General features: G+C 38.8%; 1 protein-coding gene across 1 annotated transcript in view; it reads left to right on the plus strand.

Annotated features, from left to right (window-relative positions):
- The first annotated feature begins 1016 nt into the window (after positions 1-1016).
- LOC126267346 (E3 ubiquitin-protein ligase MYCBP2) overlaps positions 1017-23386 on the plus strand; it is a 1244949-nt gene continuing 1222579 nt past the window's right edge. The window contains exons 1-3 of the mRNA XM_049972469.1: positions 1017-1362; positions 1531-1849; positions 3197-3350. Coding sequence (XP_049828426.1) covers positions 1268-1362; positions 1531-1849; positions 3197-3350 — 568 coding nt within the window. The 5' untranslated portion in view covers positions 1017-1267. The remainder of the gene's footprint in view (positions 1363-1530; positions 1850-3196; positions 3351-23386) is intronic.

Here is a 23386-nt window from a genome sequence, read left to right on the forward strand (position 1 = left end):
GAGTTTATCTTTAAAAGAAGACCAGCCACAGTACCTCCCGTGTGCGTGACGTGTAGATATAAATAAACGCTTCTCTGCACTGCTCACTGTTACTGCAAATTTCGTGCGATCATCGGTAAAGTTGTTCCTTGTGAATACAATGTGCAACACCGCGAACCATAACTCCGTTTTTACCGGAAGTTCGGAAATTGTACCTTCATCTGTGAACGTATCTTTACTAAGACAGATAAACTGACACAACGAGTCGATAGACAAAAATCACAAACTGTTAAAAACTTCTCTGTCTAAAAGTAAACAATGTAGGCTAATGTGCATCTGCTGTACAAAGCACAGCCAAATACACTTTGCATGTTATTCTTGAGCTTGTGTTTCCTACAGCATATCTGTATTTTACCGTAAACATTTGTTGTGTATTCTTCTTTTCTTATACCGTTCTACTTCGTGGAGGATCTCCTCACTTTGAATCAATTGGAACCAAAAGTGTATATAATTTAATCTCAAAACATTCTTCCCCCAGAAACCTCGACGTGATGTTTAGCTGATAGCATGTGTGAATGCCACTATTTGAAATTCATTGTGGAATGTTTTGTCGTGATGTGTCATGACAGCCAGTGTGAAATGGCCTTAAGACATGTAGACCATATTTTTATAAACATTGTACAATAGTGACCAACAGAATGAGGCGTTCGGTTATTAAGATGCATTGACATATTCGGAAGGATGGTGTTTGCTGTCTTCATCCATCCTGTTTTAAATTTCCCGTGTTTTTTTCAGGCAAATGCTGAGATACTGTTTCATCAATGCTACATTCGACCTCCTGTCGGTTCCTCGTGAAAGCATACTTACATACGTTTTTCATTAAGTTTATATACTTTTGAGCTATTTGTTTTCGTTGCTGTAGAATAATAAATCCTATACCATTGAAAGAATGTCCCTGGACGAATAAATAAATAAAATATTCCATTTTTGCACACAGGATCTGAGAAGTTCGATTGCTGCGCACAGGCATATCTCCGTACAGTACAATATCTATGGATCACTGGAAGGTTGACAATATTACGCCGGCTTACAGATGCGGTGAAGCCAAACATACCTGAAAATCCAGGCTGTGTGTGGCATCAATAGTTAAAAATAGCTAAAATGAAAATTATTCCTACCCAACTGTTATGAATAAAAGTCTCATTTTCTTACCATACAGAATTTATCTCCAACATGACAGATCAAGTGACATGTTGACATGTGTTTTATTTGGAGGTAGCTTTAAGAAATGGGTGCGGGTGAGTGGGACAAAATGCTACCAGAACCAGAACTTCTTGGGAGATACTTCCACGAACAGTTCAAAGTTTTACCTGATCACCAAAGGTAGGACAGACAGTTTCGTATGCTGTAGTGACGACTCCTTGTTTTTTCCCCTTTTTCTTTTTGCCTGTGTAGAAATTTAGCTTTGCTGATTTTGATTGCAAATTAGATTGTTGTGGTTACTGCCAAATATTCGTTATTAAGCAAATCGTCGAATGCCATTTGTTTTAGGAGAAAAGCGGAATGGAAGAAAGGGAAAACTGCAAAACTGTCGAAAGGAAAAGAAAAAAGGAAAGTCAAAGTAGAACCTTGTGGAGAAATTACAAATCTGTCAAATCCGCCAGACGTTGAATTACCAACCAATGCATCAAGTTTCGCCGTTTTCGCCAATGTTCGGCAAGCGGTGCTGGAGCGATGGGTCAAACAAGCCTGTCAGATTTACTTATCCTCTTCGTCCAGTGTTCCAGCAACAGATGGGAACAATGATGTTGAAAGTGACAGCGAAGATAACACGGACAAAATCAGGGATAACATCTTGAAAGTTCCAAAGGTGTGTTCTTATATAATTGCACTTCAATGTTTTTTTCCTCCAGACTTAGATCGTCTGACACTACAGTCCATTCATCTGTGTATGGCACGAGAAATAAATATTCCATTTATTTGTAGGTATTACCCAAATACATGCTTCTGTAAAAAGAAGGAGTGAACCTTTTAAGCTACACAGTCACTTTGCCTCTCTTGTTTGTAACAAGGCCCAATTGCCTGATTTTTTTTTACACCATGATAAAAAATGTTCTCATTCATTTACCACTATATATTTATATATTACAGTAGTACTTGCTGTAATTAAAGAATAAAGTAAGTCCATTTGTTTTGTAAGTAGATTGTTCATTTGTTGCAGGTTTAATACCTTTTGTATCCCTTGTATGCTTAATTACAAAGATATAATTTGAGGCTGTACTCATTCATCCACTTTAGTATTACTTAATTCAAGAAAAGTAGTTTGTCCACATGATGCATGCAGTTGTCCGTCAATTCTGTAAGATAAATAGTTTCCCTTTGCTCACATTGTGTAATGTTTTTTCAACAAACTTGATAAAGTAAAACTAAGCGAAGCTACTTAATATCACATTGTTTATTTAATAATTATGTACACAGTAATAATAGATGCTTAGTTATCTGTATCTGATGATGTTTGCTGTTATAATTTATGTCAGTTCAGGATTAACACATACCAAATGAAACAGGTTTACTATTATTTATATCAACAATGCATTTCAAGTGCTTAAACCTTCATGAGGTGTATTTTTATGTATTAGTTTGACAATATGTGGAGCGTATTGCAGGTTGTCTCCTGTGTCTTGAAGGATGTCTTACTAGTTGCTAAGTAACATATTTTTAATACTTACTTAGTGAAACTGACCCATAATAAAAGGTTAGGAAAAGGACTGTGGTACATCTGTCTAACACTCCTATTTATTTTAATAGCTTTTGTGTTGGTATTCAGATCCCCATAGTAAATTTGATACAATTTTATCTGAATATTGTCTCATTCTTGATGAGTGCAATGTATATGTTTATCTTAATAATTTTCTTCAATTAGCTGTTTGAGAATAGAAACAACATATATGGCAGTTCACCTGCTCCTCCTAAGTCTGCATGGTGGTTGAAAAAATACATTAGGGATTCTTTGCTGTCTTTCTTGTAATGTATTTTATAAGCAATACTCAGGTAAATTAATCTGCAATAGCTCTTAGCGTTGATTTTTTAAAGTGATCTTTCTTGTACCCATCTTGTATGTCATAATTTTTTCAGAATATATTACATTTCATGGTTTCAGTTTCATTTCTCCACATTTGATGAGCATATTATAAATTAATTATTCATTAATTTTCAGATAGTTGGTGTTGGCCTAAGAAGTGTGTTTGAATTAATTCGAGAGAGTCGGTCGTCACATCCTGTGCTGTGCACCAAAGCACTTGGTGCTCTACTAGATGTCGTTCAGGGCCAGCAACCTGAGGGTCTAAAGAATGAGCCAGCTGAAGTGATTGGTAATATGCAAAATACTGTTTACACTTATGGTATTTTTATTATAGTTCCTTTTATGTTAAAGTGATATATTTATGTTATAAAGAAATATTCAACTAAATGGAGAGGGAGTTTAACTTGACTCTGATGAACACATTTGACAGTGCTAATTTAAAAGAACTGACAGATTATATTTACATATAGGTATATTTGAGATATTATGACAGAATTGTGTATGCTTCTTCAGTACTGAGTAACATTAATTATAAATGATTTAGAGGTAAAGGTAACTGAATAGTAGACTTGCCTGTCAATGACTCAATATCTCTACTGTTTGGTGAGTTGTTACTTTTATTCCTGATTCATTCAATTATGGGAGAATATGAGCTCAGTAGTAGGAGAAATGAGAAAGGAGGAAGACTACTTGAGTCCTGCTGTAAATTTCAATTAGTAACAGCAAACACACTGTCGGAAAATCATAATAGAAGATATAGTAGCAAAAGGCCTGGAGATTCCAGCTGGATTACTTTATGGTCGGACAGATTCCAAAATGAGATATTGCATTGTAAGGTGTACCTGGAAGCAGATATAAATTCAGATCACAATTTAATAATGATGAATAATAGACTGAAACTTAAGAGAATCAAGGTGGAAAAAAGTGGAATACTGAAATATTGAGGAATGATGAGATGCATTAGAAATTCTCTGATGGGTATCACTTACTCACAAGTATGATCGTCTTTTTCGAAACTCAGTTTCTGTGGGATCTTAGGTAGCTATAGAGGCCAATCCTAGAGCTGCAGATTTTTCCACATTGTTGTCAAGTATTTTTTCTGGTGGGGCTTGGCTTCATAGTGTCGTTTATCTTCAGCAGAGACCATTTTTTCATACCATTGTGGTTGTCGGCTTCTGTTTTCCACCTCAGTTGCTCGAAGTGCTGAATTCCTTCCCATCACGTTGAACAATTAAGTGAATGGTTTCTCACCTACCAGTTCAACATCTTTTCATGTTGTCCCATTAATACATGTTTGTATTGCTTTTGTTGTCTTTCTAGTTTCCTTTGATCATCCTTTAGCTGGGAATACATAATTTGTTTTGATAGATGGGATCCAGGCATACATACAGTTTGGTCTGTCCAGTGTAGTTGATGCTTGACAGTTGTGGCTTCAGTGCTAGTAAGGTTTGCTTCTCTCCGAACACTGGTGTTAGTGTACCAATCTTACCATTTCATCCTTAGTATCCTACTCAGGCAGTGTTGATGGTACTTTTCCGGAGATCGCATGTGCCTTCTGTAATTAGTCCATGCTTTGCACCCATATGTCATAGATGATATAATAGTGGCTTGGTATACATAGAGCTTGGTCATAGAGCTGATGTTAAAGATTATCAAAGATCCTTACCTGAAGATGATCAAAAGCATAACTGGCTCATTTCGAGGAGGTATTGGATTTTGGAATTAATATTTGTATTTGTGGAAAGATGGCTGTCAAGGTATTGGAAGCATTCTATGTTCTGCAGGATTTTATGTTGGATTGTGAGTGTTGGGGACGATAGAGTTAGGCGCAGGTTGATGTAGGATCTGCATCTTCTGGATGTTGGAAAGCTTAGTCCAGTGCTGGTATATGCTTCATCAAATGCATTTAAGATTGATTCTAAATATTTTTCTGACTTTGGCAAGAATGACTTTATCATCTGCATATTGAAGTTGAATGATGGCTGTTGTGGATACTTTAGTCTTGACCCCTAGTCTACTGAGATGGAACAAACCACTGTCAGACCTGTGTTCTGTTTCTATAGCCTTTGGCAGTTTCCTGTTGACAAGATGAAGTATGATTCCAACAAATATAGAAAACAGTGTAGAAGCTAACACACAAACTAGCTTTACACCTGCTGTGATTTCGAATTTTTTTCCAGCACTATTGTTGACATAACCATACCATCCGTGTTGCTGTGCAGCAGTCTAACAATGTTAATGCATTTCACTAGACATCCTATTTTATGTAAGATCTTCCACAAGGCACTTTCTCTTGACTCAGTCAAAGGCCTTTACAAGATGTGTGACTATCATGTACAGAGGATGTTGTCAATCTTTGCACTTGTCCTGCATTTCTCTGGCACAGAAAATCATATTTGTGATACTGCATTTAGGTCAAAATTCACACTGTGTTTCAGGCAAACAGTCTGCAGCAAGAGGTATGAGACAGTTGGATAGAATTCGAGTAAGCATTTTTCCAGCAGCAGATAGAAGGTATACTCCATGGTAATTACCACCGTCAGTTCTGTTACCTTTTTTAAGATGGTAACTGTCAGTGCATCTATGAAATTAGGAGAAATGTTTTCAGTGTTCCATTTTTAACAGTGAACATTAGTATATGTTCAGCAAGAATACATCCACCTTCCTTGAAAAATTCAGCAGGGATTCCATCTGATCCAGCAGCTTTGTAGTTTTTGAGTAGCTTAATAGTTTTCACACAACTTCTTGCAGAGAAGAAACTTTGCCAAAGTGAAGTTTTGTAGGTTTTTGCGGAAATGTGGAAAGTATTGTGTCATTCATCTCTGGATCTTTATTCAAGAGATCATGGAATTAGTGATGAGTGATAAGTTGTGCTCTGAACATTTCATGAGCAGAAGAGTTCCGTTAGAACTGCATTTCACTACCCCCTCATTTCCAATTACTTTGGGCCATATTCTTGAGCCTCTACTGACTTATTTATTGCAGTCTCCCAAGACGATGATTTTGTCATCATGAGGTATTATTGTTGGAGGTATTTCAAGTTGTTAGTGGAAGACTTTGTTTTCATCATCTGCACAAGTGAGATTCTGAGTGTATGCACTTATAACTCTATTCGTTGGTAATTTGTGACTTTAAGGTGTAGGCTCATGAGTCTCACTTTTGCCAGAAGGTAGCTCAGAAAGGTGTGGGAAGAGTTTGTTTGTGGCAGCAAAGCCAATACTATGAATACAGGGTTCATGAATTTCTTTTACTTTCCAAAAGAAAATGTAGGCATCTCCTTGTTCTTTGATTCCTTTGCCTAGTCTTTTAGTTTCATCTAATGATGCAATATCAATCTTAAATCCCTGCCCTCCTGATCAATTTACCATATCATTATCCATTAGAGTCAGATGTTCCAAGTAGTAAAGTTCATGTTTTTTTTCTGTCAGCTGCGTATGGTGTGCGTGCTGAGTGTAGCTTAAGGCACCTTTTATAGCCCCCCTTCCCATTAGAGGTGAGCAGAGGGGCTCCAGAATAGGCCTGCTCAGTCACAAATGCAACACATGATTTGCTTTAAAGCACCTCTTCAACCAGATTGGCCATCACACATTCATCGCCTACATGCCGGTTTATCACTATGAGCTCCAAGACTACATGATCCTGCTCCCATCACAACTATGCGATTGCTGCAGGACTTGTTGGGTTGTGCTGTTGTTCTCCAGAAGATGCCTGTGCGTGATGTCATTTAGTGTGGAAATGCTGCTGCACAACAACACTCATACATTTCTTGACGGATTGAGGTCTGTACCAAGCGGCATAATAGTTACGAGGACTTGAGATTCCAAAACTGCAACAACCTTCATCTGCCTTTCCAGCAGCCAGGGAAGCTTCGGTTGTTATTGTGCCTTGTCTACCATTCTGAACTTTAAGACCCTACCAGCTCATTCATCTTCCTAGGAGGTGGTTGGTGTAGTAGAGTGGACTTTTCATACAGAGAGTATATTGAGCATTTTCTGTCAGGGTTTTTTATTTATTTATTTATTTATTTATTTATTTATTTCTCCATCCATAGACAATGTAAATTGTATGGATGTTGTCAACACATAAATACATAAACTACAGACACAGAGATACATAAACGTACAGAATTACACCCATAAATAGATACATACATTCCAGAATGAGATTTTCACTCTGCAGTGGAGTGTGCACTGATATGAAACTTCCTGGCAGATTAAAACTGTGTGCCCGACCGAGACTCGAACTCGGGACCTTTGCCTTTTGCGGGCAAGTGCTCTACCAACTGAGCTACCAAAGCACGACTCGCGCCCAGTACTCACAGCTTTACTTCTGCCAGTATCCGTCTCCTACCTTCCAAACTTTACAGAAGCTCTCCTGCTTCTATGTTCTATTGAACATATTGTAAAATGCCTCGAATTCCAGAATTAATCATGAGCACAATTGTCAACAAAATTTACACATCATTTTAGGTAATCCTTTATGGTATAAAAACACTCTTCTAACAAATAATTTTGGAGAGTATTCCAGAAGGCATGTATGCCACTTTTGCCTTTGTTTTTTTGTGTGTGTTTGTTGTATAGTTTAATTCCATTATATAGAACACTTAAAAAAAAAAGGGCGTAAGTGGTGGCTGGATCATGTTCATGTTCGTGTAGAGACCTGTTCGTTGGGTAATGATCAGTGTCCTTTTTAATGTGGTTCTCTTTTGGAACATTCAAAAGTCCCTTAGATTTAAACAACTCAGTGCAGTGATTCCTCTTACTATTGTTTATCTTAACTTGTACAGCCCTTTTTGTAGCTTAAAGATTGTTTGTCTGTTCTGCTCATTTGTCCCCTGAAACATTATCGCAAAACTCATCACAGAATGGACATATGCAAAGTATGTTGCTTTGATGCATGAGCTAGTACACACAGAATTTATCATTCCAAGTGCAGAACATGCTGAAGCTTTCATTTCCTGAGGGCAGTTACATGCCCAGTCCATTTTAGTTGTGCATCAATATGCATCCCTAGAATTTTTGTTTGTGATACACATTTTATGAGCTCATCTTTAACTTTTAAAAAGTTTGGGTTTTCTGCTTATGTGGAAACTAATATGTTGTTTTTTTGCATTTAAAGTTAATTTGTTGTTGTCTACCAATCTGATTACATGCACGAGTATTTCTTCAGCTTTGTCCTTTAGTAAACTTGGTGCTGTATCACTTGGTGATGTCATTGACATCAGCAAACAATACTGTTTCACCATATTTTGGCTCAAGCACACTTCCTTGGGGGACTCCAATATTAGCGTATTCTGGGTCAGAAAGATAGTTTATGGTATGATTGGAGTTAGTTTGAGAGACCTCCACCCATTGCACTCTGCTTTTCAGGTATGTATGAAACCATTTATTTGCTATCCCTCTTATACCTAGAACTTCCCATTTAACAGAATTGTGTGGTGTACTGTATCAAAGGCTTTGCTGAAGTCAAGCAAGACACCTGTTATATGATCCCCTTCATCTAGTGCTCCCAAAACCACATTTGTAAAATGAGCTGTAGCTGATTGTGTTCTTTTACCAGGCCTTAACCCAAACTGTTCCTTACACAGAAGATTGTACTTTTTTAGGTACCTCATAAGTCTAAATTTTATTATAGTTTCCATTAATTTTGAAAGTAATGACAGTAAAGAGATGAGCCTATAATTTTCTATGTCTATTGCTTGTATATTTTTTGAGCTGTTTTTCTTGTTCCTATTTGGTCTGGTGATGGCGTTGAGACTGTGCGTTTGGTTTTGAAGTTATAGTGGTGTTTTTTTTAATTTCCTTGGCTATCATTTGCACCAGATATTCTTTACCCAAGCTGTTCAGGTGTTGTGTGTGGAATCTACATCCTGCATCACACACATCAGCGCATTTCACATTTTTAAAATGTGTGCAAACTGATTATTGGCACTTTGTATCTCTGTATTAACACACGACTGCCTCATAAGATCATGGCAATGCAGAATATTCACAATTACGACATTTGTATGTGTAAGATTTTTCAGACACTGTTTAAGATTACATGTAGCATTTGCCGTTTCATTATATGTTGTTGGAACCTCCCAAAAGTATGACAAAGTCTTTATCATGTAGATTTTTTTAATCTTTGTAGATGCCATCATGTTTTTAATTTCACCAAGTAGGTCTCCTGGTTTCACTATACCACATTAGTTTTTCTCTTTGTTTATTAGCAAGACCATGACCATGGCTGGCTTAAAGCACAGACAGTTTGCTATTGGATTTTACTGTCTGGAATTCATTTTATGTCATTTCACTAAGCACTTCAGCACAACTTTGGGTCGGCAGATTTGCACTGTCCACATTTAAACTTGGTTTCTTATTTGTCAGCATTGACAGATTTTCTTCTCCTGCTTTATTCACATTGTCCTTTTCCTCTTCATCTTGTTTATAAGAACTACATAGGCCTGTAGTTCTACAATTGTCAGCAGAAAGTACTTGAAATAAGTTTTCGTGTACAGAGTTTATGTTAGTTTTACAGTTTTTTTGATGTAGCACTTTTTTCTTGCTGCTATTACATGTCACACGTGTCCACTTTTTTGTAATGGTCGCACTATTGTGCATTAATTTTAGTGTGTTCAGTTAACTTTTTTTGAGCTGCAGTTTTGCAATATGCGTTTTTAAAGCACCGATAATAAACTATAAACTAGTTATGCACTCATTCAGTTTGCTAATTTCATCCTTAGTTTTCATACAATTTCTTTTTAACAGTAAAACTGATGTTTTTTTGGAAAGACAGATGCTTCACTTTTGTCCTTGCCGCAGTCTTTATATATACTCCCGTAGTCTTCTGGGATCCCTGCTCATCCCACAAGACAGTGGGTGCCATCTGTATTAACCCCAGAAAGAGGGGTTGCCTCTTCAACAAGCTTCGCCATTGAGGTCTTCACTGTACTCTGGTAAAGAGCCCTCACAAGAAGAAATTTTCTGAGTTACTGCTATAATGAATACCACAATAAGCAGTTCAGTTGAAGAAGAATGTACATCTCTAAAAAGGCTATCACAAAAGTTGAACAAGCAGACATAGGTACATAAAAGATAACTGAGGAGGAACCTTGAGTAACAGAAGAAATACTTCAGTTGATTGCTGAAAGAAGGAAGTACAAAAAATCTTAAAGAAAATCAAGAATTCAGCAATGTACGTCACTTAGGAATGAAACGAATAGAAAATGTAGGAAAGTCAAGACAGAATTGCAGCAGGAAAACTGAAGTAATCAGAAAAGAAACGGTCATCAGAATGACAGATTCAGCATATAGTAAAGTCAAAACAACCTTCAGTGAAATTAGCAACAAAGTCTTTAACAACAAGAGTGCAATAGGAATTCTGCTGTTAGTTACAGAGGAGAGACTGAGAGCGAGAGTATGAGAGATGGAAAAAGTACTTTGATGGTCTCTGTAAGGGTGAGGAACTGTCTGATTATGTGATAGAAAAAGAAATGGGAGATGTTCTGGAAGACATAGGGGCTCCAATATTAGTGTTTGTGTTTAACAGGGTTTTGGAGGACTTGCAATGAAATTAGGCAGAGGACATAGGCTGCATTCTATTGAAATTTCAACAAGCGTTGGGGGAAGTGGGAATGAAATGACTTTTCACTTTGATTTGTAGTACCTATGAGTCTGGAAACATACTGTCAGACTTAAAGAAAATATCATTCTTACAATCCCAAAGATAACAAGGAAAGATAAGTGTGAGGAGTATCAGCTTAACATCTCAAGCGTCCAAGTCGATGATGCGAATGATATACAAAAGAATGGAAAAGAAAAGTGAGAACCATTTAAACACTGATCAGTTTGGCTTTAGGTAAGGTAGGGCACTAGGGAAGCAGTCCTGATGTTTTGATTGGTAATGGAAGCAACAATTAAGGAAAAAACAAGACAGGTTCATAGGATTTGATCATCTAGGAAAAGCTAATTTGAAAATGTAAAATGGTGCAAGATATTTGTAGTTATCAGGAAAGTATGTGTAAGCTGTAGGGAAAGAAGGATAATATACAATATTTATGGGGAACCAAAGGGAAAAATAAGAATAGAAGGCCAAGAGTCAAGAACTTAGATTAAAAAGGGTGCAAAGAAAGGGATGCAATCTTTCACCCGTACTGTTCAATCTGTACATCGAAGAAGCAACAATGGAAATAAAAAAAAATGGGTTCACCGTGAAGGATGACATTTATAAGATTCACTGGTGGCATTATCATCCTCAGTGAAAGTGAGGAAGAGTTACAGGATCTGTTGAATGGAATGAATAATCTATTGAGTACAGAGTATGTATTGAGAGTAAGTTGAGTAAAGATGAAAATAATGAGAAGAGCAAGAGACTTAACTACCATTGACCTATACAAATGATTTACTGGAACTTTAGAGACTTTTCAAAAACAATAATGTTTGCTGAAGACACAAGTATATTGATACATGGACCAAAACACATCCATATCAGATGTAGCCATGATAATAATAGAAAAGGATTGCAACTAACAGCTTAAACATTAAAACTCATATTTTGCTCCACACACACACGCACACACACACACGCACACTGGCTAGTAGCTCGGAGGTAGGCAGCCTGTTGGTCATTTAGGAATGCAGAAGGGAGGGGTGGCAGGTACATGATCTCAGCAAGTGATACACAATTGTTGGAGACTGTAGGTAGCAGCGCACGCTGAAAGTGACATGAGGTCATGAATTGCGAGAGGGGTGACAGGACAGAGGAAGAGGTAACTGTGGGGTAGAAGGTGCGGGGACAGTGGGTTACTGGCATTGAGGACAGGATGATTACAGGATCAAAGGCTTTGTGGTAAGGATATAAGTCCCATCTGTGTAGCTCAGAGTAGCTGTTGGGGGAGGAAAGGATCCAAATGGCCATGGTTGTGAAGCTTGCTCAGCTGCATGTTGAGCCATCGGGTGATAAGCTCTGTTCTTGGCAACAGTTTGGCCAGACATTCATCCTGGTGTACAGCTGGTTCGCAGTCATACTAATATAAAAAGCTGTGCAGTTATTGCAACAGAGCTGGTATAGGAATGGCTGCTTTTACATGTGGCCCAGCCTTTGATGGTGTAGGATAAGTCAGGGCAGGACTGGAGTAGGAGGAAAAAAGTTGACAAAATTGGGACAGATATTAGTGATCATGATGTCATCATAGTGGCCTTGTTCACAACAGTTAATAAATCAGTCAAGAAGGCTAGAAGAGTTCTTCCGCTATAAAGAGCAGATAAGCAAAATACTAACACGAATTCTTTACAGACGAATGGAAAAACTAGAGGAAGCCAACCTCGGGGGAGATCAGTTTGGGTTCCGTAGAAATATTGGAACACATGAGGCAATACTGACCCTACGACTTATCTTAGAAGCTAGATTAAGAAACAGGAAACCTATATTTCTACATTTGTAGACTTGGAGAAAGCTTTTGACAATGTTGGCTGGAATACATTCTGAAGGTGTCAGGGGTAAAATACAGGGAGAGAAAGGCTATGTACAATTTGTACAGAAACCAGATGGCAGTTATAAGAGTCGAGGGGCATGAAAGGGAAGCAGTGGTTGGGAAGGGAATGAGACAGGGTTGTAGCCTCTCCCCGATGTTATTCAATCTCTATATTGGGCAAGCAGTAAAGGAAACAAAAGAAAAATTTGGAGTAGGTATTAAAATCCATGGAGAAGAAATGAAAACTTTGAGGCTCGCCGATGACATTGTAATTCTGTCAGAGACAGCAAAGGACTTGGAAGTGCAGTTGAACGGAATGGATGGTGTCATGAAAGGAGAGTATAAGATGAACATCAACAAAAGCAAAATGAGGATAATGGAATGTAGTCGAATTAAGTGGGATGATGCTGAGGGAATGAGATTAGGAAATGAGAAACTTAAAGTAGTAAAGGAGTTTTGCTATTTGGGGAGCAAAATAACCGATGATGGTTGAAGTAGAGAGGATGTTTACATGTAGACTGGCAATGGCAAGGAAAGCGTTTCTGAAGAAGAGAAATTTGTTAACATTGAGTATAGATTTAAGTGTCAGGAAGTCGTTTCTGAAAGTATTTGTATGGAGTTTAGCCATGTAAGGAAGTGAAACATGGTCGATAAATAGTTTAGACAAGAAGAGCATAGAAGCTTTTGAAATGTGGTACTACAGAAGAATGCTGAATATTAGATGGGTAGATCACATAACTAATGAGGAGGTATTGAATAGAATTGGGGAGAAGAGGAGTTTGTGGCACAACTTGACTAGAAGAAGGGATCGGTTGGTAGGACATGTTCTGAGGCATCAAGGGATCACAAATTTAGTATTGGAGGGCAGTGTGGAGGGTAAAAATTGTAAAGGGAGACCAAGAGATGAATACACTAAGCAGGTTCAGAAGGATGTAGGTTGCAGTAGGTACTGGGAGATGAAGAAGCTTACACAGGATAGAGTAGCATGGAGAGCTGCATCAGACCAGTCTCAGGACTGAAGACCACAACAACAACAAGAAGCAGTTGTTAGCATCTCACTTAGACAACGAATTGACAACACTTAGTTCCAGTATGATGGACATAGAGGAATTACGGGCAAGTTTAAAGGGATTGTAAATATTGCTCTGGGCAAGCATATGCCGGTTAAGTGAATTAAGGATGAAAAAGGCCCACCCTTGTTTAATGAGAAAATTTGGAAAATATTTAGGAAGGAACAGCTGTTGCACTCTTTGTTAAAAAGAAATGTGCAAACGAAGGCAGGCAAAGGTTACAGGAAATTCATGTGTCTGTGAAAAGATCTACATGCGAAGCATAGAACAAGAGATAGCACAGTTTTAGAAAGCATCGCTCATTCTTCTTGGTGTTTTAGCTCTCAGGGACACTCTGGGATGCTCTCTGTGTGAGGCACCTCTGGGCATCTCTGTGAGCCACAGCGCGTGAGTTGCGCATGCGCAATACTGCGCTGTACTGCCCACCGGTGGTGGGGATGGAGGGGAAGCTTGCCCTTTTACAGCTTGATCTATTTTAAACTACTGATGAAAGGCAACAGGCAGATTCCATATTTCTAGATTTCTGAAAAGTATTTGACATGGTGCACCAATGCAGACTGTTGATAAAGGTATGAGCATATGGGATAGTTTCCCAGATGTATGAGTGGCTCAAATACTTCTTAAGTAATAGAACCCTGTGTGTTTTCCTTGATGATGAGTGTTCATCAGAGACAAGGATAGCATCAGGAGTGCCCCAGGGAAATGTGATAGAACTCTGATATTTTCTATATATATAAGTGATTGTATATCTAAAAACAAAGATGATGTGACTTACCCAATGAAAGTGCTGGCAGGTCGATAGACACACAAACATACAAACAAAATTCAAGCTTTCGCAACCAACGGTTGCCTCATCAGGAAAGAGGGAAGGAGAGGGAAAGATGAAAGGATGTAGGTTTTAAGGGAGAGGGTAAGGAGTCATTCCAATCCCGGGAGCGGAAAGACTTACCTTATGGGGAAAAAAAGGACAGGTAGACACACACACACACACACACACACACACACACACACACACACACACAAGCAGACATGTATGTGCGGATGGATGTGTGTGTGTGTGTGTGTGTGTGTGTGTGTGTGTGTGTGTGTGGGCGCGCGCGAGTGTATACCTGTCCTTTTTTCCCCATAAGGTAAGTCTTTCCGCTCCCAGGATTGGAATGACTCCTTACCTTCTCCCTTAAAACCCACATCCTTTCGTCTTTCTCTCTCCTTCCCTCTTTCCTGATGAAGCAACTGTTGGTTGCGAAAGCTTGAATTTTGTGTGTATGTTTGTGTGTGTTTGTGTGTCTATCGACCTGCCAGCACTTTCATTGGGTAAGTCACATCATCTTTGTTTTTAGATATATTTTTCCCACGTGGAATGTTTCCCTCTATTATATTCATATCATATATAAATGATTGGACAGACAAGGTATCAGCAATCTGTAGTTGTTTACTGATGGTGCTGTGATGTATGCGAAAATGTAAAGCTGAGTGACTGCAAGAGGATACAAGATGACTTAGACAAAAATTTTAGTTGGTGTGATGATGGTAACTAGCTCTAAAGGTTGAAAAATTTAAGTTAATGCAGATGAGTAGGAAAAACAAATTTATAATGTTCAGATACAGCATTAGTAGTGTCCTGCTTGGGGCAGTCATGTCATTTAAATATCTGGGCATAATATTTCAAAGTGATATAAAATTGACTGTGCATGTGAGCATTGCGGTAGGGAAGGCTAGTGATTAACTTCAATTTATTGGGAAAATTTTGGGAAAGTGTGGTTCATCTGTAAATGAGATAGCATATGGGACACTAATGTGGCCTGTTCTTGAACACTGCCACTGCTTGAGTATTTAGGAGCCACACCAGGTCAGATTAAAGGAAGATAAAGAAGCATTTTGGGGTGGTCTGCTAGGTTTGTTACTGGTTGGTTGAACAACACACAGGAATTACAGAGATGCTTTTGAAACTCAAATGGGAATTTCTGGAGGGAAAGTGATGTTCTTTTCAAGGAACACTATTGAGGAAATTTAGAGAACTGGCATTTGAAGTTGGCTGCTACCAGCATACCATACACACTACTGGCCATTAAAATTGCTACGCCACTAAGATGACATGCTACAGACACGAAATTCAACCGACAGGAAGAAGATGCTGTGATATGCAAATGATTAGCTTTTCAGAGCATTCACACAAGGTTTCTGCCGGTGGCAACACCTACAACGTGCTGACATGAGGAAAGTTCCCAACCGATTTCTCATACACAAACAGCAGTTGACCAGTGTTACCTGGTGAAACGTTGTTGTGATGCCTTGTGTAAGGAGGAGAAATGCGTACCATCACGTTTCCAACTTTGATGAAGGTCGGATTGTAGCCTATCACAATTGCGGTTTATCATATCGTGACATTGCTGCTTGCGTTGGTCGAGATCCAATGACTGTTAGCAGAATATGGAATCGGTGGGTAATACAGAATGACGTGCTAGATCCCAACGGCCTCGTATCACTAGCAGTCGAGATGACAGGTATCTTATCTGCATGGCTGTAACGGATCGTCCAGCCACGTCTCGATCCCTGAGTCAACAGATGGGGATGTCTGCAAGACAAGAACCATCTGCACGAACAGTTCGACAATGTTTGCAGCAGCATGGACTATGAGCTGGGTGACCATGGCTGCTGTTACCCTTGATGCTGCATCACAAACAGGAGCGCCTCCAATGGTGTACTCAACGATGAACCTGGGTGCATGAATGGCAAAACGTAATTTTTTCGATGAATCCAGGTTTTGTTTACAGCATAATGATGGTCGCATCTGTGTTTGGTGACATCGCGAGAACGCACATTGGTTATACGTGTTGGTCACCTCTTGTTCGATTTGATGGCACTTTGAAGAGTGGACGTTACATTTAAGATGTGTTACAACCTGTGGCTCTACCCTTCATTTGATCCCTGCGAAACCTTACATTTCAGTAGGATAATTCACGACCGCATGATGAAGGTCCTGTAATGGCTTTTCTGAAGACAGAAAATGTTCAACTGCTGCCCTGGGCAGCACACTCTCCAGATCTCTCACCAATTGAAAACATCTGGTCAGTGGTGGCCGAGCAACTGCCTCATCACAATACATCAGTCACTACTCTTGTTGAATTTTGGTATTGTGTTGAAGCTGCATGGGCAGCTGTACCTGTACGTGCCATCCAAGCTCTGTTGGACCCAGTGCCTAGGCGTATCAAGGCCATTATTACGGCCAGAGGTGGTTGTTCTGGGTACTGATTTTTCAGGATCTAGGCACCCAAATTGTGTGAAAATGTAATCACATGTCAGTTCTAGTACAATATATTTGTCCTATGAATACCTGTTTATCATCTGCATTTCTTCTTGTTGTAGCAATTTTAATGGCCAGTAGTGTATTTTGCGTAAGGACCATGAAGGTAAGGTACAAGAAATTAGGGCGCATACGGCGGCATACAGACAGTTGTTTTTCCCTTGCTTTATTTGTGAGTGTAACAGTAAAGGAAATGACTTGGAGCAGTACGGTGGCTTGTCGAATATGCGTGTAGATCACCTGATGGCAAAACATGAAGCTGAACACAACATGCTCAACTTTCAATGTCTGGTGCACAATCCAGGCCATTTGGATCCTTTCCTCTACCGCCAGTTTCTCTGAACTGCACAGATGGGAGTTACATCCTTAGAATACATCATTCGCTCCTGTAATCATCCTGTCACCAGTTCTGGTAACCCATTGTCCCCACACCCTACACCCAACAGTTTTCCCATCCTCTGTCCTCTCACCCCATCCCAATTCACGATCACAGGTCACCTACAATGTGCGCTGCTCCCCACTGGCTCTAACAACTGTGCATCACATGCCGAGTTTACGTACCTGCCACCCCTCCCTCCCGTATTTGTAGCCACAAACCAGCTGCCTCCCTCTGTGTTAAGCTGTTAGTTATCCACAACCTACGACTCTCTCTCTCTCTCTCTCTCTCTCTTCTCTCTCTCTCTCTCTCTCTCTCTCTCTCTCTCTCTCTCTCTCTCTCTGTCTCTTTTTCCGCCCTACCTGACACAACTTCCTCCACAATCTAGTCCACCTGCTGAAATGCAGCACTGGCATTGTTCATCTGGCAGGCCACATGTAGAGTGTAGAATAGTCAAGTGTGTGTGTGTGTGTGTGTGTGTGTGTGTGTGTGTGTGTGTGTGTGTGTGTGTGTGTGTGTGCATGTCTGTTGGTCTTTATGTTTTACTCTAGCTTGAAAAATTTTTACTCCAAAAGCTGGCAAGCTGTTTTTATTTTTGTGCGTATCTGTCAATGACTCAACACTTCTACCTTTTGGTGAGTGGTCTCATTTAATCCAAGAGTGTTTACATTTTACCAGAACTGTCCCACAGCATTTATAGATCTCAGTTCTATCTGCATTTCACTTAAAAGTCTCTCTCATTATGTTGATCTGCAGACAGCATTGCTAGCATTCATAGCATGCTTTCATCCAATAATGTTATATGGCATAGTCTTCAGGAGCAATGGAGTTAAAGTCAGAGAAGTATTGTGCAAAAGTGTGTGTGTGCTGTAAGGATATTGTGTAAAGGTAGGTGTTCAGACATCTTACCAAAGCCTCTTCATAGACTTAGAAATTCTCACATTTATGTGCCAGTGCATATATTCCCTAGTGGTATTTGCTGTTAATAACAAGAAAGAATTTAGGATGAACACTGCAATTCACAAACTAGAAATAAAAATAATTTCCATATCTGCATATCTGTCTAGAGTTCAGAATGGAGTTCTACTCTCCAGTGCAAAAAGTGATACCGTAACAAGTTGCTGGTAGACAGCATGCAGGAAAATGAAATCTTCACATATTTGAAAGCGTAGTAGGAGGATACCTCATTAACCACTACTCCCACGACTTCTCAGAATATTTGTACCCAGGGATGTAAATTCTGCATATTAAGCAGACACTGAATTTGACAAGGTATAGAAATCCAATAGTAGCCTGTATAACATAAAGACTTTGTTTAGGGTATTAGATAAAGAATAGCTAGCTCATTTCAAAGTAACTTGTTGCCTATGAACATACAGAGTTATTTTAATGAAAGTTCAGCTGCTCACAGTGGTCCAGTGTGGGCTGTAATTATCATTTGACAGCAAAACTTGGCAGATATGCTCAGGTCCGATTTTTGCTGGGAAAAAAGTTAGTTTCAGCTGTGGCCACCAGGTTCAAATCTGTACTGTGCACTGTCTGTATGACATGGCTATTGAGAAGAGAGATTTTGCATTGTTAGTGGAACTATTTTATGTGATTGGCAGCAATTACAGTGCTGCATTGAGAGACTGTCTCTGCCTGGAAGGTCTGAGGAGAGGCCCAATATCATTAAATTGTTTAAAGAACATGATTATGAAACTCGAAAACACGAGTGAAGTTGGTGTGGCATCTGGAAGAGGAAGGCGTCCTATTCTGGTGGAAATTATGGATGAGGTTGCTGTTGCTGTAACCAACCATTTAGCAGGTGGCTAAATGATCATACAGTGTTAAAAGAATTCTCCATTCCATGGTCAACATTGTGGGAAGTTTTGAGATCTGTTTTACACTGATACCCATACAAGATACAGACAGCAACTGGAACCTCGTAATCTGCAACAGTGTTCAGAATTTGCTGTTCAGTTTCTGGATTGGATCGAAGACGATGACATGTGGTCGGTCAGTATTCTATTTGGTGGCAAGGCACATTTTACATTACAAGATGGAGTGAATACACAGAACTGATGAATTTGGTGTACTGTTAAACCATGTGTTGTACACAAAGAGCCATTGCATTCACAATATGTGACTGTGTGGTGTGGATTCACAATCACTTTTATTCTCAGTCCATTCTTCTTTAAGGGATTATGCCTTGAGAGGCTGTCAAGTATACTGTGACATCTGTATGTTATTGAGCCCTCCTTGTACAGCATGTGGTTCCTGCATTGGATGAGCACAACTATATGGAAACCACTGTTTTCATGTAAGATGGGACAAAACCTCATGTTGCTTGCCCAGTGAAAGAGCTGTTTAATGCAACCTTCTACAAGTGTTCTGTATTCGGAGATGGCCTCCAAGATCACCTGAACTGAATCCAAGTGACTTTTGGCTCTGGGGATATCTAAAAGAATGTATTTATCAGGGATATGTTCAGTCTGTACTTGATCTGAAGGCCAGTATACAGGAACACATTGCTCAGAGTCCACCAGAACTACTGCGAGCAATTGTTGATCACATCATTTCATGGATGCAGCATCTTGTTGATGTTGTGATGCTCATACTGGACAAATTGTGTAAGTGGCAGTTAATGATAAAGTCATCACTAAGCCTTTCTCATTTGTTTGACCTTTTCTGCCCACTTCCCATTCCTAATCCATTATGTATGGAAACACTTCTGTATGTCTTTCGTGCATTTTCAATGCAAGATATGTACCTGGAGACAAAAATTGGAACTAATTCTTTTTCCAGCATAAATTGGTTCTGCATTAATATATCTACCAGTTTCTCTGCCATTCTATAACAACAGCCCACACTGGACCTTTGTGACTATTTGCACTTTTATTATAACCACCTGCTACGTACATAAAGCAATTTGTAAGTGACTACTGCAACTATCAGCATGAGTAGATTATGGTTGGTGATTATTTGCTGCTAGTATACTTTACAGGAGTAACCAGCAGTGGATGCTTGCATCTTTGGATGTATAACTTGACTGCACGTCCCTGAAACCAATTTCTCCTTCATGATGGAATTTACAGAAAATGATGTGTGAGTGAAGGAAGGAGGTAGCTTTTAGTTTGATAACAGCAGTAACAGTGTGCTATGTTTTTGTGCTGTAATGTTATGAGTTCCTGAATTCATTTTGTGTGTGCATGGTGTGTTACAGATGTTTCTCCACAGTAAAAAATTTCCAGCTGTTCGCATTTCGGATGCAAAGTGCCCGTAAAAATAATTACTGTAGATGACATTTTATTTGTCTGTAACTGTTAATCAATTGCCGTTTATTCTCTCTCTCTCTCTCTCTCTCTCTCTCTCTCTCTCTCTCTCTCTCTCTCTCTCTCACACACACACACACACACACACACACACACAGTGTCATCATTACACTTGTGGCATTTTGTGAAGTTCTGTGTACTTGTCTTGAGTTAGGAACTTTTGTCATGCTTCTTTTGTCACATACTCTTAATCCTCTTCTCCAAGAAATGTCCAATTTCCTTAATCCTCTTCTCCACAAAATATCAGATTTCCTCTATTGTGTATTATTGTTGGTGCACATTTCTTACAGAATGTTAGCTAAAAAGATCGTGAAAGAATGAATGCACTCGAATGTGAGTAGTGGAAAATAAAAAAGTTATTGTGTTGACCTCTGCTTATAAAATTCATTGTAGGACAACCATTTATAAAATTTTGTCTTGCTATTCCAAAATATCCATCACATGGTTCAACAGGTACTAAAGGCATGCATTTGATGAGCAATTCCTCATACTGGGCCATGTTTTTTGTTGTCTTTAATTTTGTTGAATACATGTTACCTAGAAGATCCAGCAAAATGACTACTGCTTCATTTCTCTGTTAAGTTAGTACAGAACCTGAATACAAATTTTGATCTGCTGGCATTAAACTTACAAGCACTTGTTCACATATTTTGAAAAATTAAGCATTCTGCTCTGCTGTTAGCTGATATGGTGCCCAACAACTGCCAACATTCCAGTACATAAACTCATATGGAAGACTGCTATCAGTCCAGTTCAATGTGTAAATAGAATGAAGTGGTACGTGAAGTAGGGGCTGTCTTTGGTAACTTGCTGAACACAAGACATTTTTTCATTGGTAACAGGGTTGCTGTCACTAGGACTGAGCTTTTTTTCCATCTATGAGAACATTTCATTCACACTAGAATTTATTCAAATCTTGAACGACTATGACTTTAAAATTACAAGAATATTCAAAAGCCAAATACAAGTTTGCAGTGGTCTTATGCACATTTATGGCAAAAGAACTTTGCAGGAGAATGATTCCATTTCAGTTCCATTGCTAACAATAACTGAATTAACTAAATAAGGTGGGTAGTATGGCAATGTAGTTTGTTTCAGGACTTCTGCATCATACACACTCTTCAAAATTGCAACATTAGATTGAATAGGCTACTCCTGTTGTGGGTATATGGGTATTTCTTGGAAGTGCAGCAACATGAAGGTTGAACTGACATCACCTTGAAGGTTTGTTTGAATATTGTGACACTTAACTAAACTTTGACCTATTGGAGGTGGTGTACCTTTTGTATTCTGCCATCACTTGAAGTTACTTGCACAGCCAGTTCTAGGAAGATCTGTAATTAAACTTGGACTCATAACCATGGTGCAACTTGAAATTTCAATATTTTTGTGAGTAACCATTGTAGCTTTGCTGTATAAAGGCATCACTTCATTTTGCATATCCTGTTGTTGTGACTGTGGTTAGAAGACTGGTTTGATGTACCTTTCCGTACTAGTCTTTCCTGTGCAAGCCTCTTCATGTCCGAATAACTACTGCAACCTACTCTCATTTGACCCAGCTTACTGTAGTCAACCCTTGATCGTACTCATTTTTACCTGCCACATTGCCCTCCTTGACCAACTTGACAATTCCTGGATCCCTCAGGATGTGTCCTGTTAGTGGATCCCTTCTGTTACTCAAGTTGTGCCATAAATTTCTTTTCTCCGCAGTTCAGTATCTCCTCATTAGTTACTTCTCTACCCCCAATTAATCTTCAGTGTTCCTCTGTAACATGACATTTCATAAGCTTCTTTTCTCATCTTGTGTGAACTGTTAACCAACCAGATTTCACTCCTGTATGAGGCTACAGTCCAGAGAGATACATCCAGAAAAGACTCCCTAACATTTAATTTTCTGTTAGATGTTAACAGATTTTTCTGTTTCAGAAATGCTTTCCTAGCTTTTACCAGTCTGCATTTTATATCTTCTCTACTTTTCAAATCATCACTATTTTTCTACCCAAATAACGAAATTCATCTCGTGCTTTTAGTGTTTCATTTCATAACTTAATTTCATGGTTTCATAATTTAATTTTGTGATTTAGTTTGATTTTGTTTGATTTCCATTGTTTTATTTTTAATGATATTCATATTGTAACTTCTCTTCAAGACACTGTCTGTGCCATTCAACTACTCTCCCATGTCCTTTGCAGTATCTGACAGATTACAATGTCATCAGCAAACCTGAAAGTTCATCTCTCTCGACTTTAATTTTCTTTCCAAATTTTTGCTCCATGTATTTTATCCCTATTTTCTTCAGAATTTCAAAGAGTGTAGTCCAGTCAAAATTCTTAAAAGCTTTTTCTAAATCTGCCAATACTAGAAATGTAAGATGCATTTATTCAACCTAGCCTTTAAGACAATCTATCACCTCACATGTTGCTACATTTCTCTGGAACCCAAATTGATCTTTCCTGAAGTAGCTTCTACCACTCTTTCCATTCTTCTGTAAGTAATTTGCATCAGTATTTTGAAACCATGCCATATTAAACTAATGATTTGGAAAAATGAAAGAATGGGGAAGTCTAGGCTGGAATAACAGTGATATGGATAGTGTAGATTGCTACTCACCACAAAGGAAAGGCATTGAGTTGCAGACAGGCACAGCGAGAAAGAATACTAGTAATATTTCAGCTACTACAAATATTTCACCTTCTGAACAACATCCTTCATCAGATGTAGAAAACTCGTACACACGTTCACGAGAGCACAACTCACACACATGTGGCCACTTTCATCTCCTGGCATTAAAGTCCAACTGTGACTGT

This window comes from Schistocerca gregaria, chromosome 4 (assembly GCF_023897955.1).
Source record: "Schistocerca gregaria isolate iqSchGreg1 chromosome 4, iqSchGreg1.2, whole genome shotgun sequence".
NCBI lineage: Eukaryota > Metazoa > Arthropoda > Insecta > Orthoptera > Acrididae > Schistocerca > Schistocerca gregaria.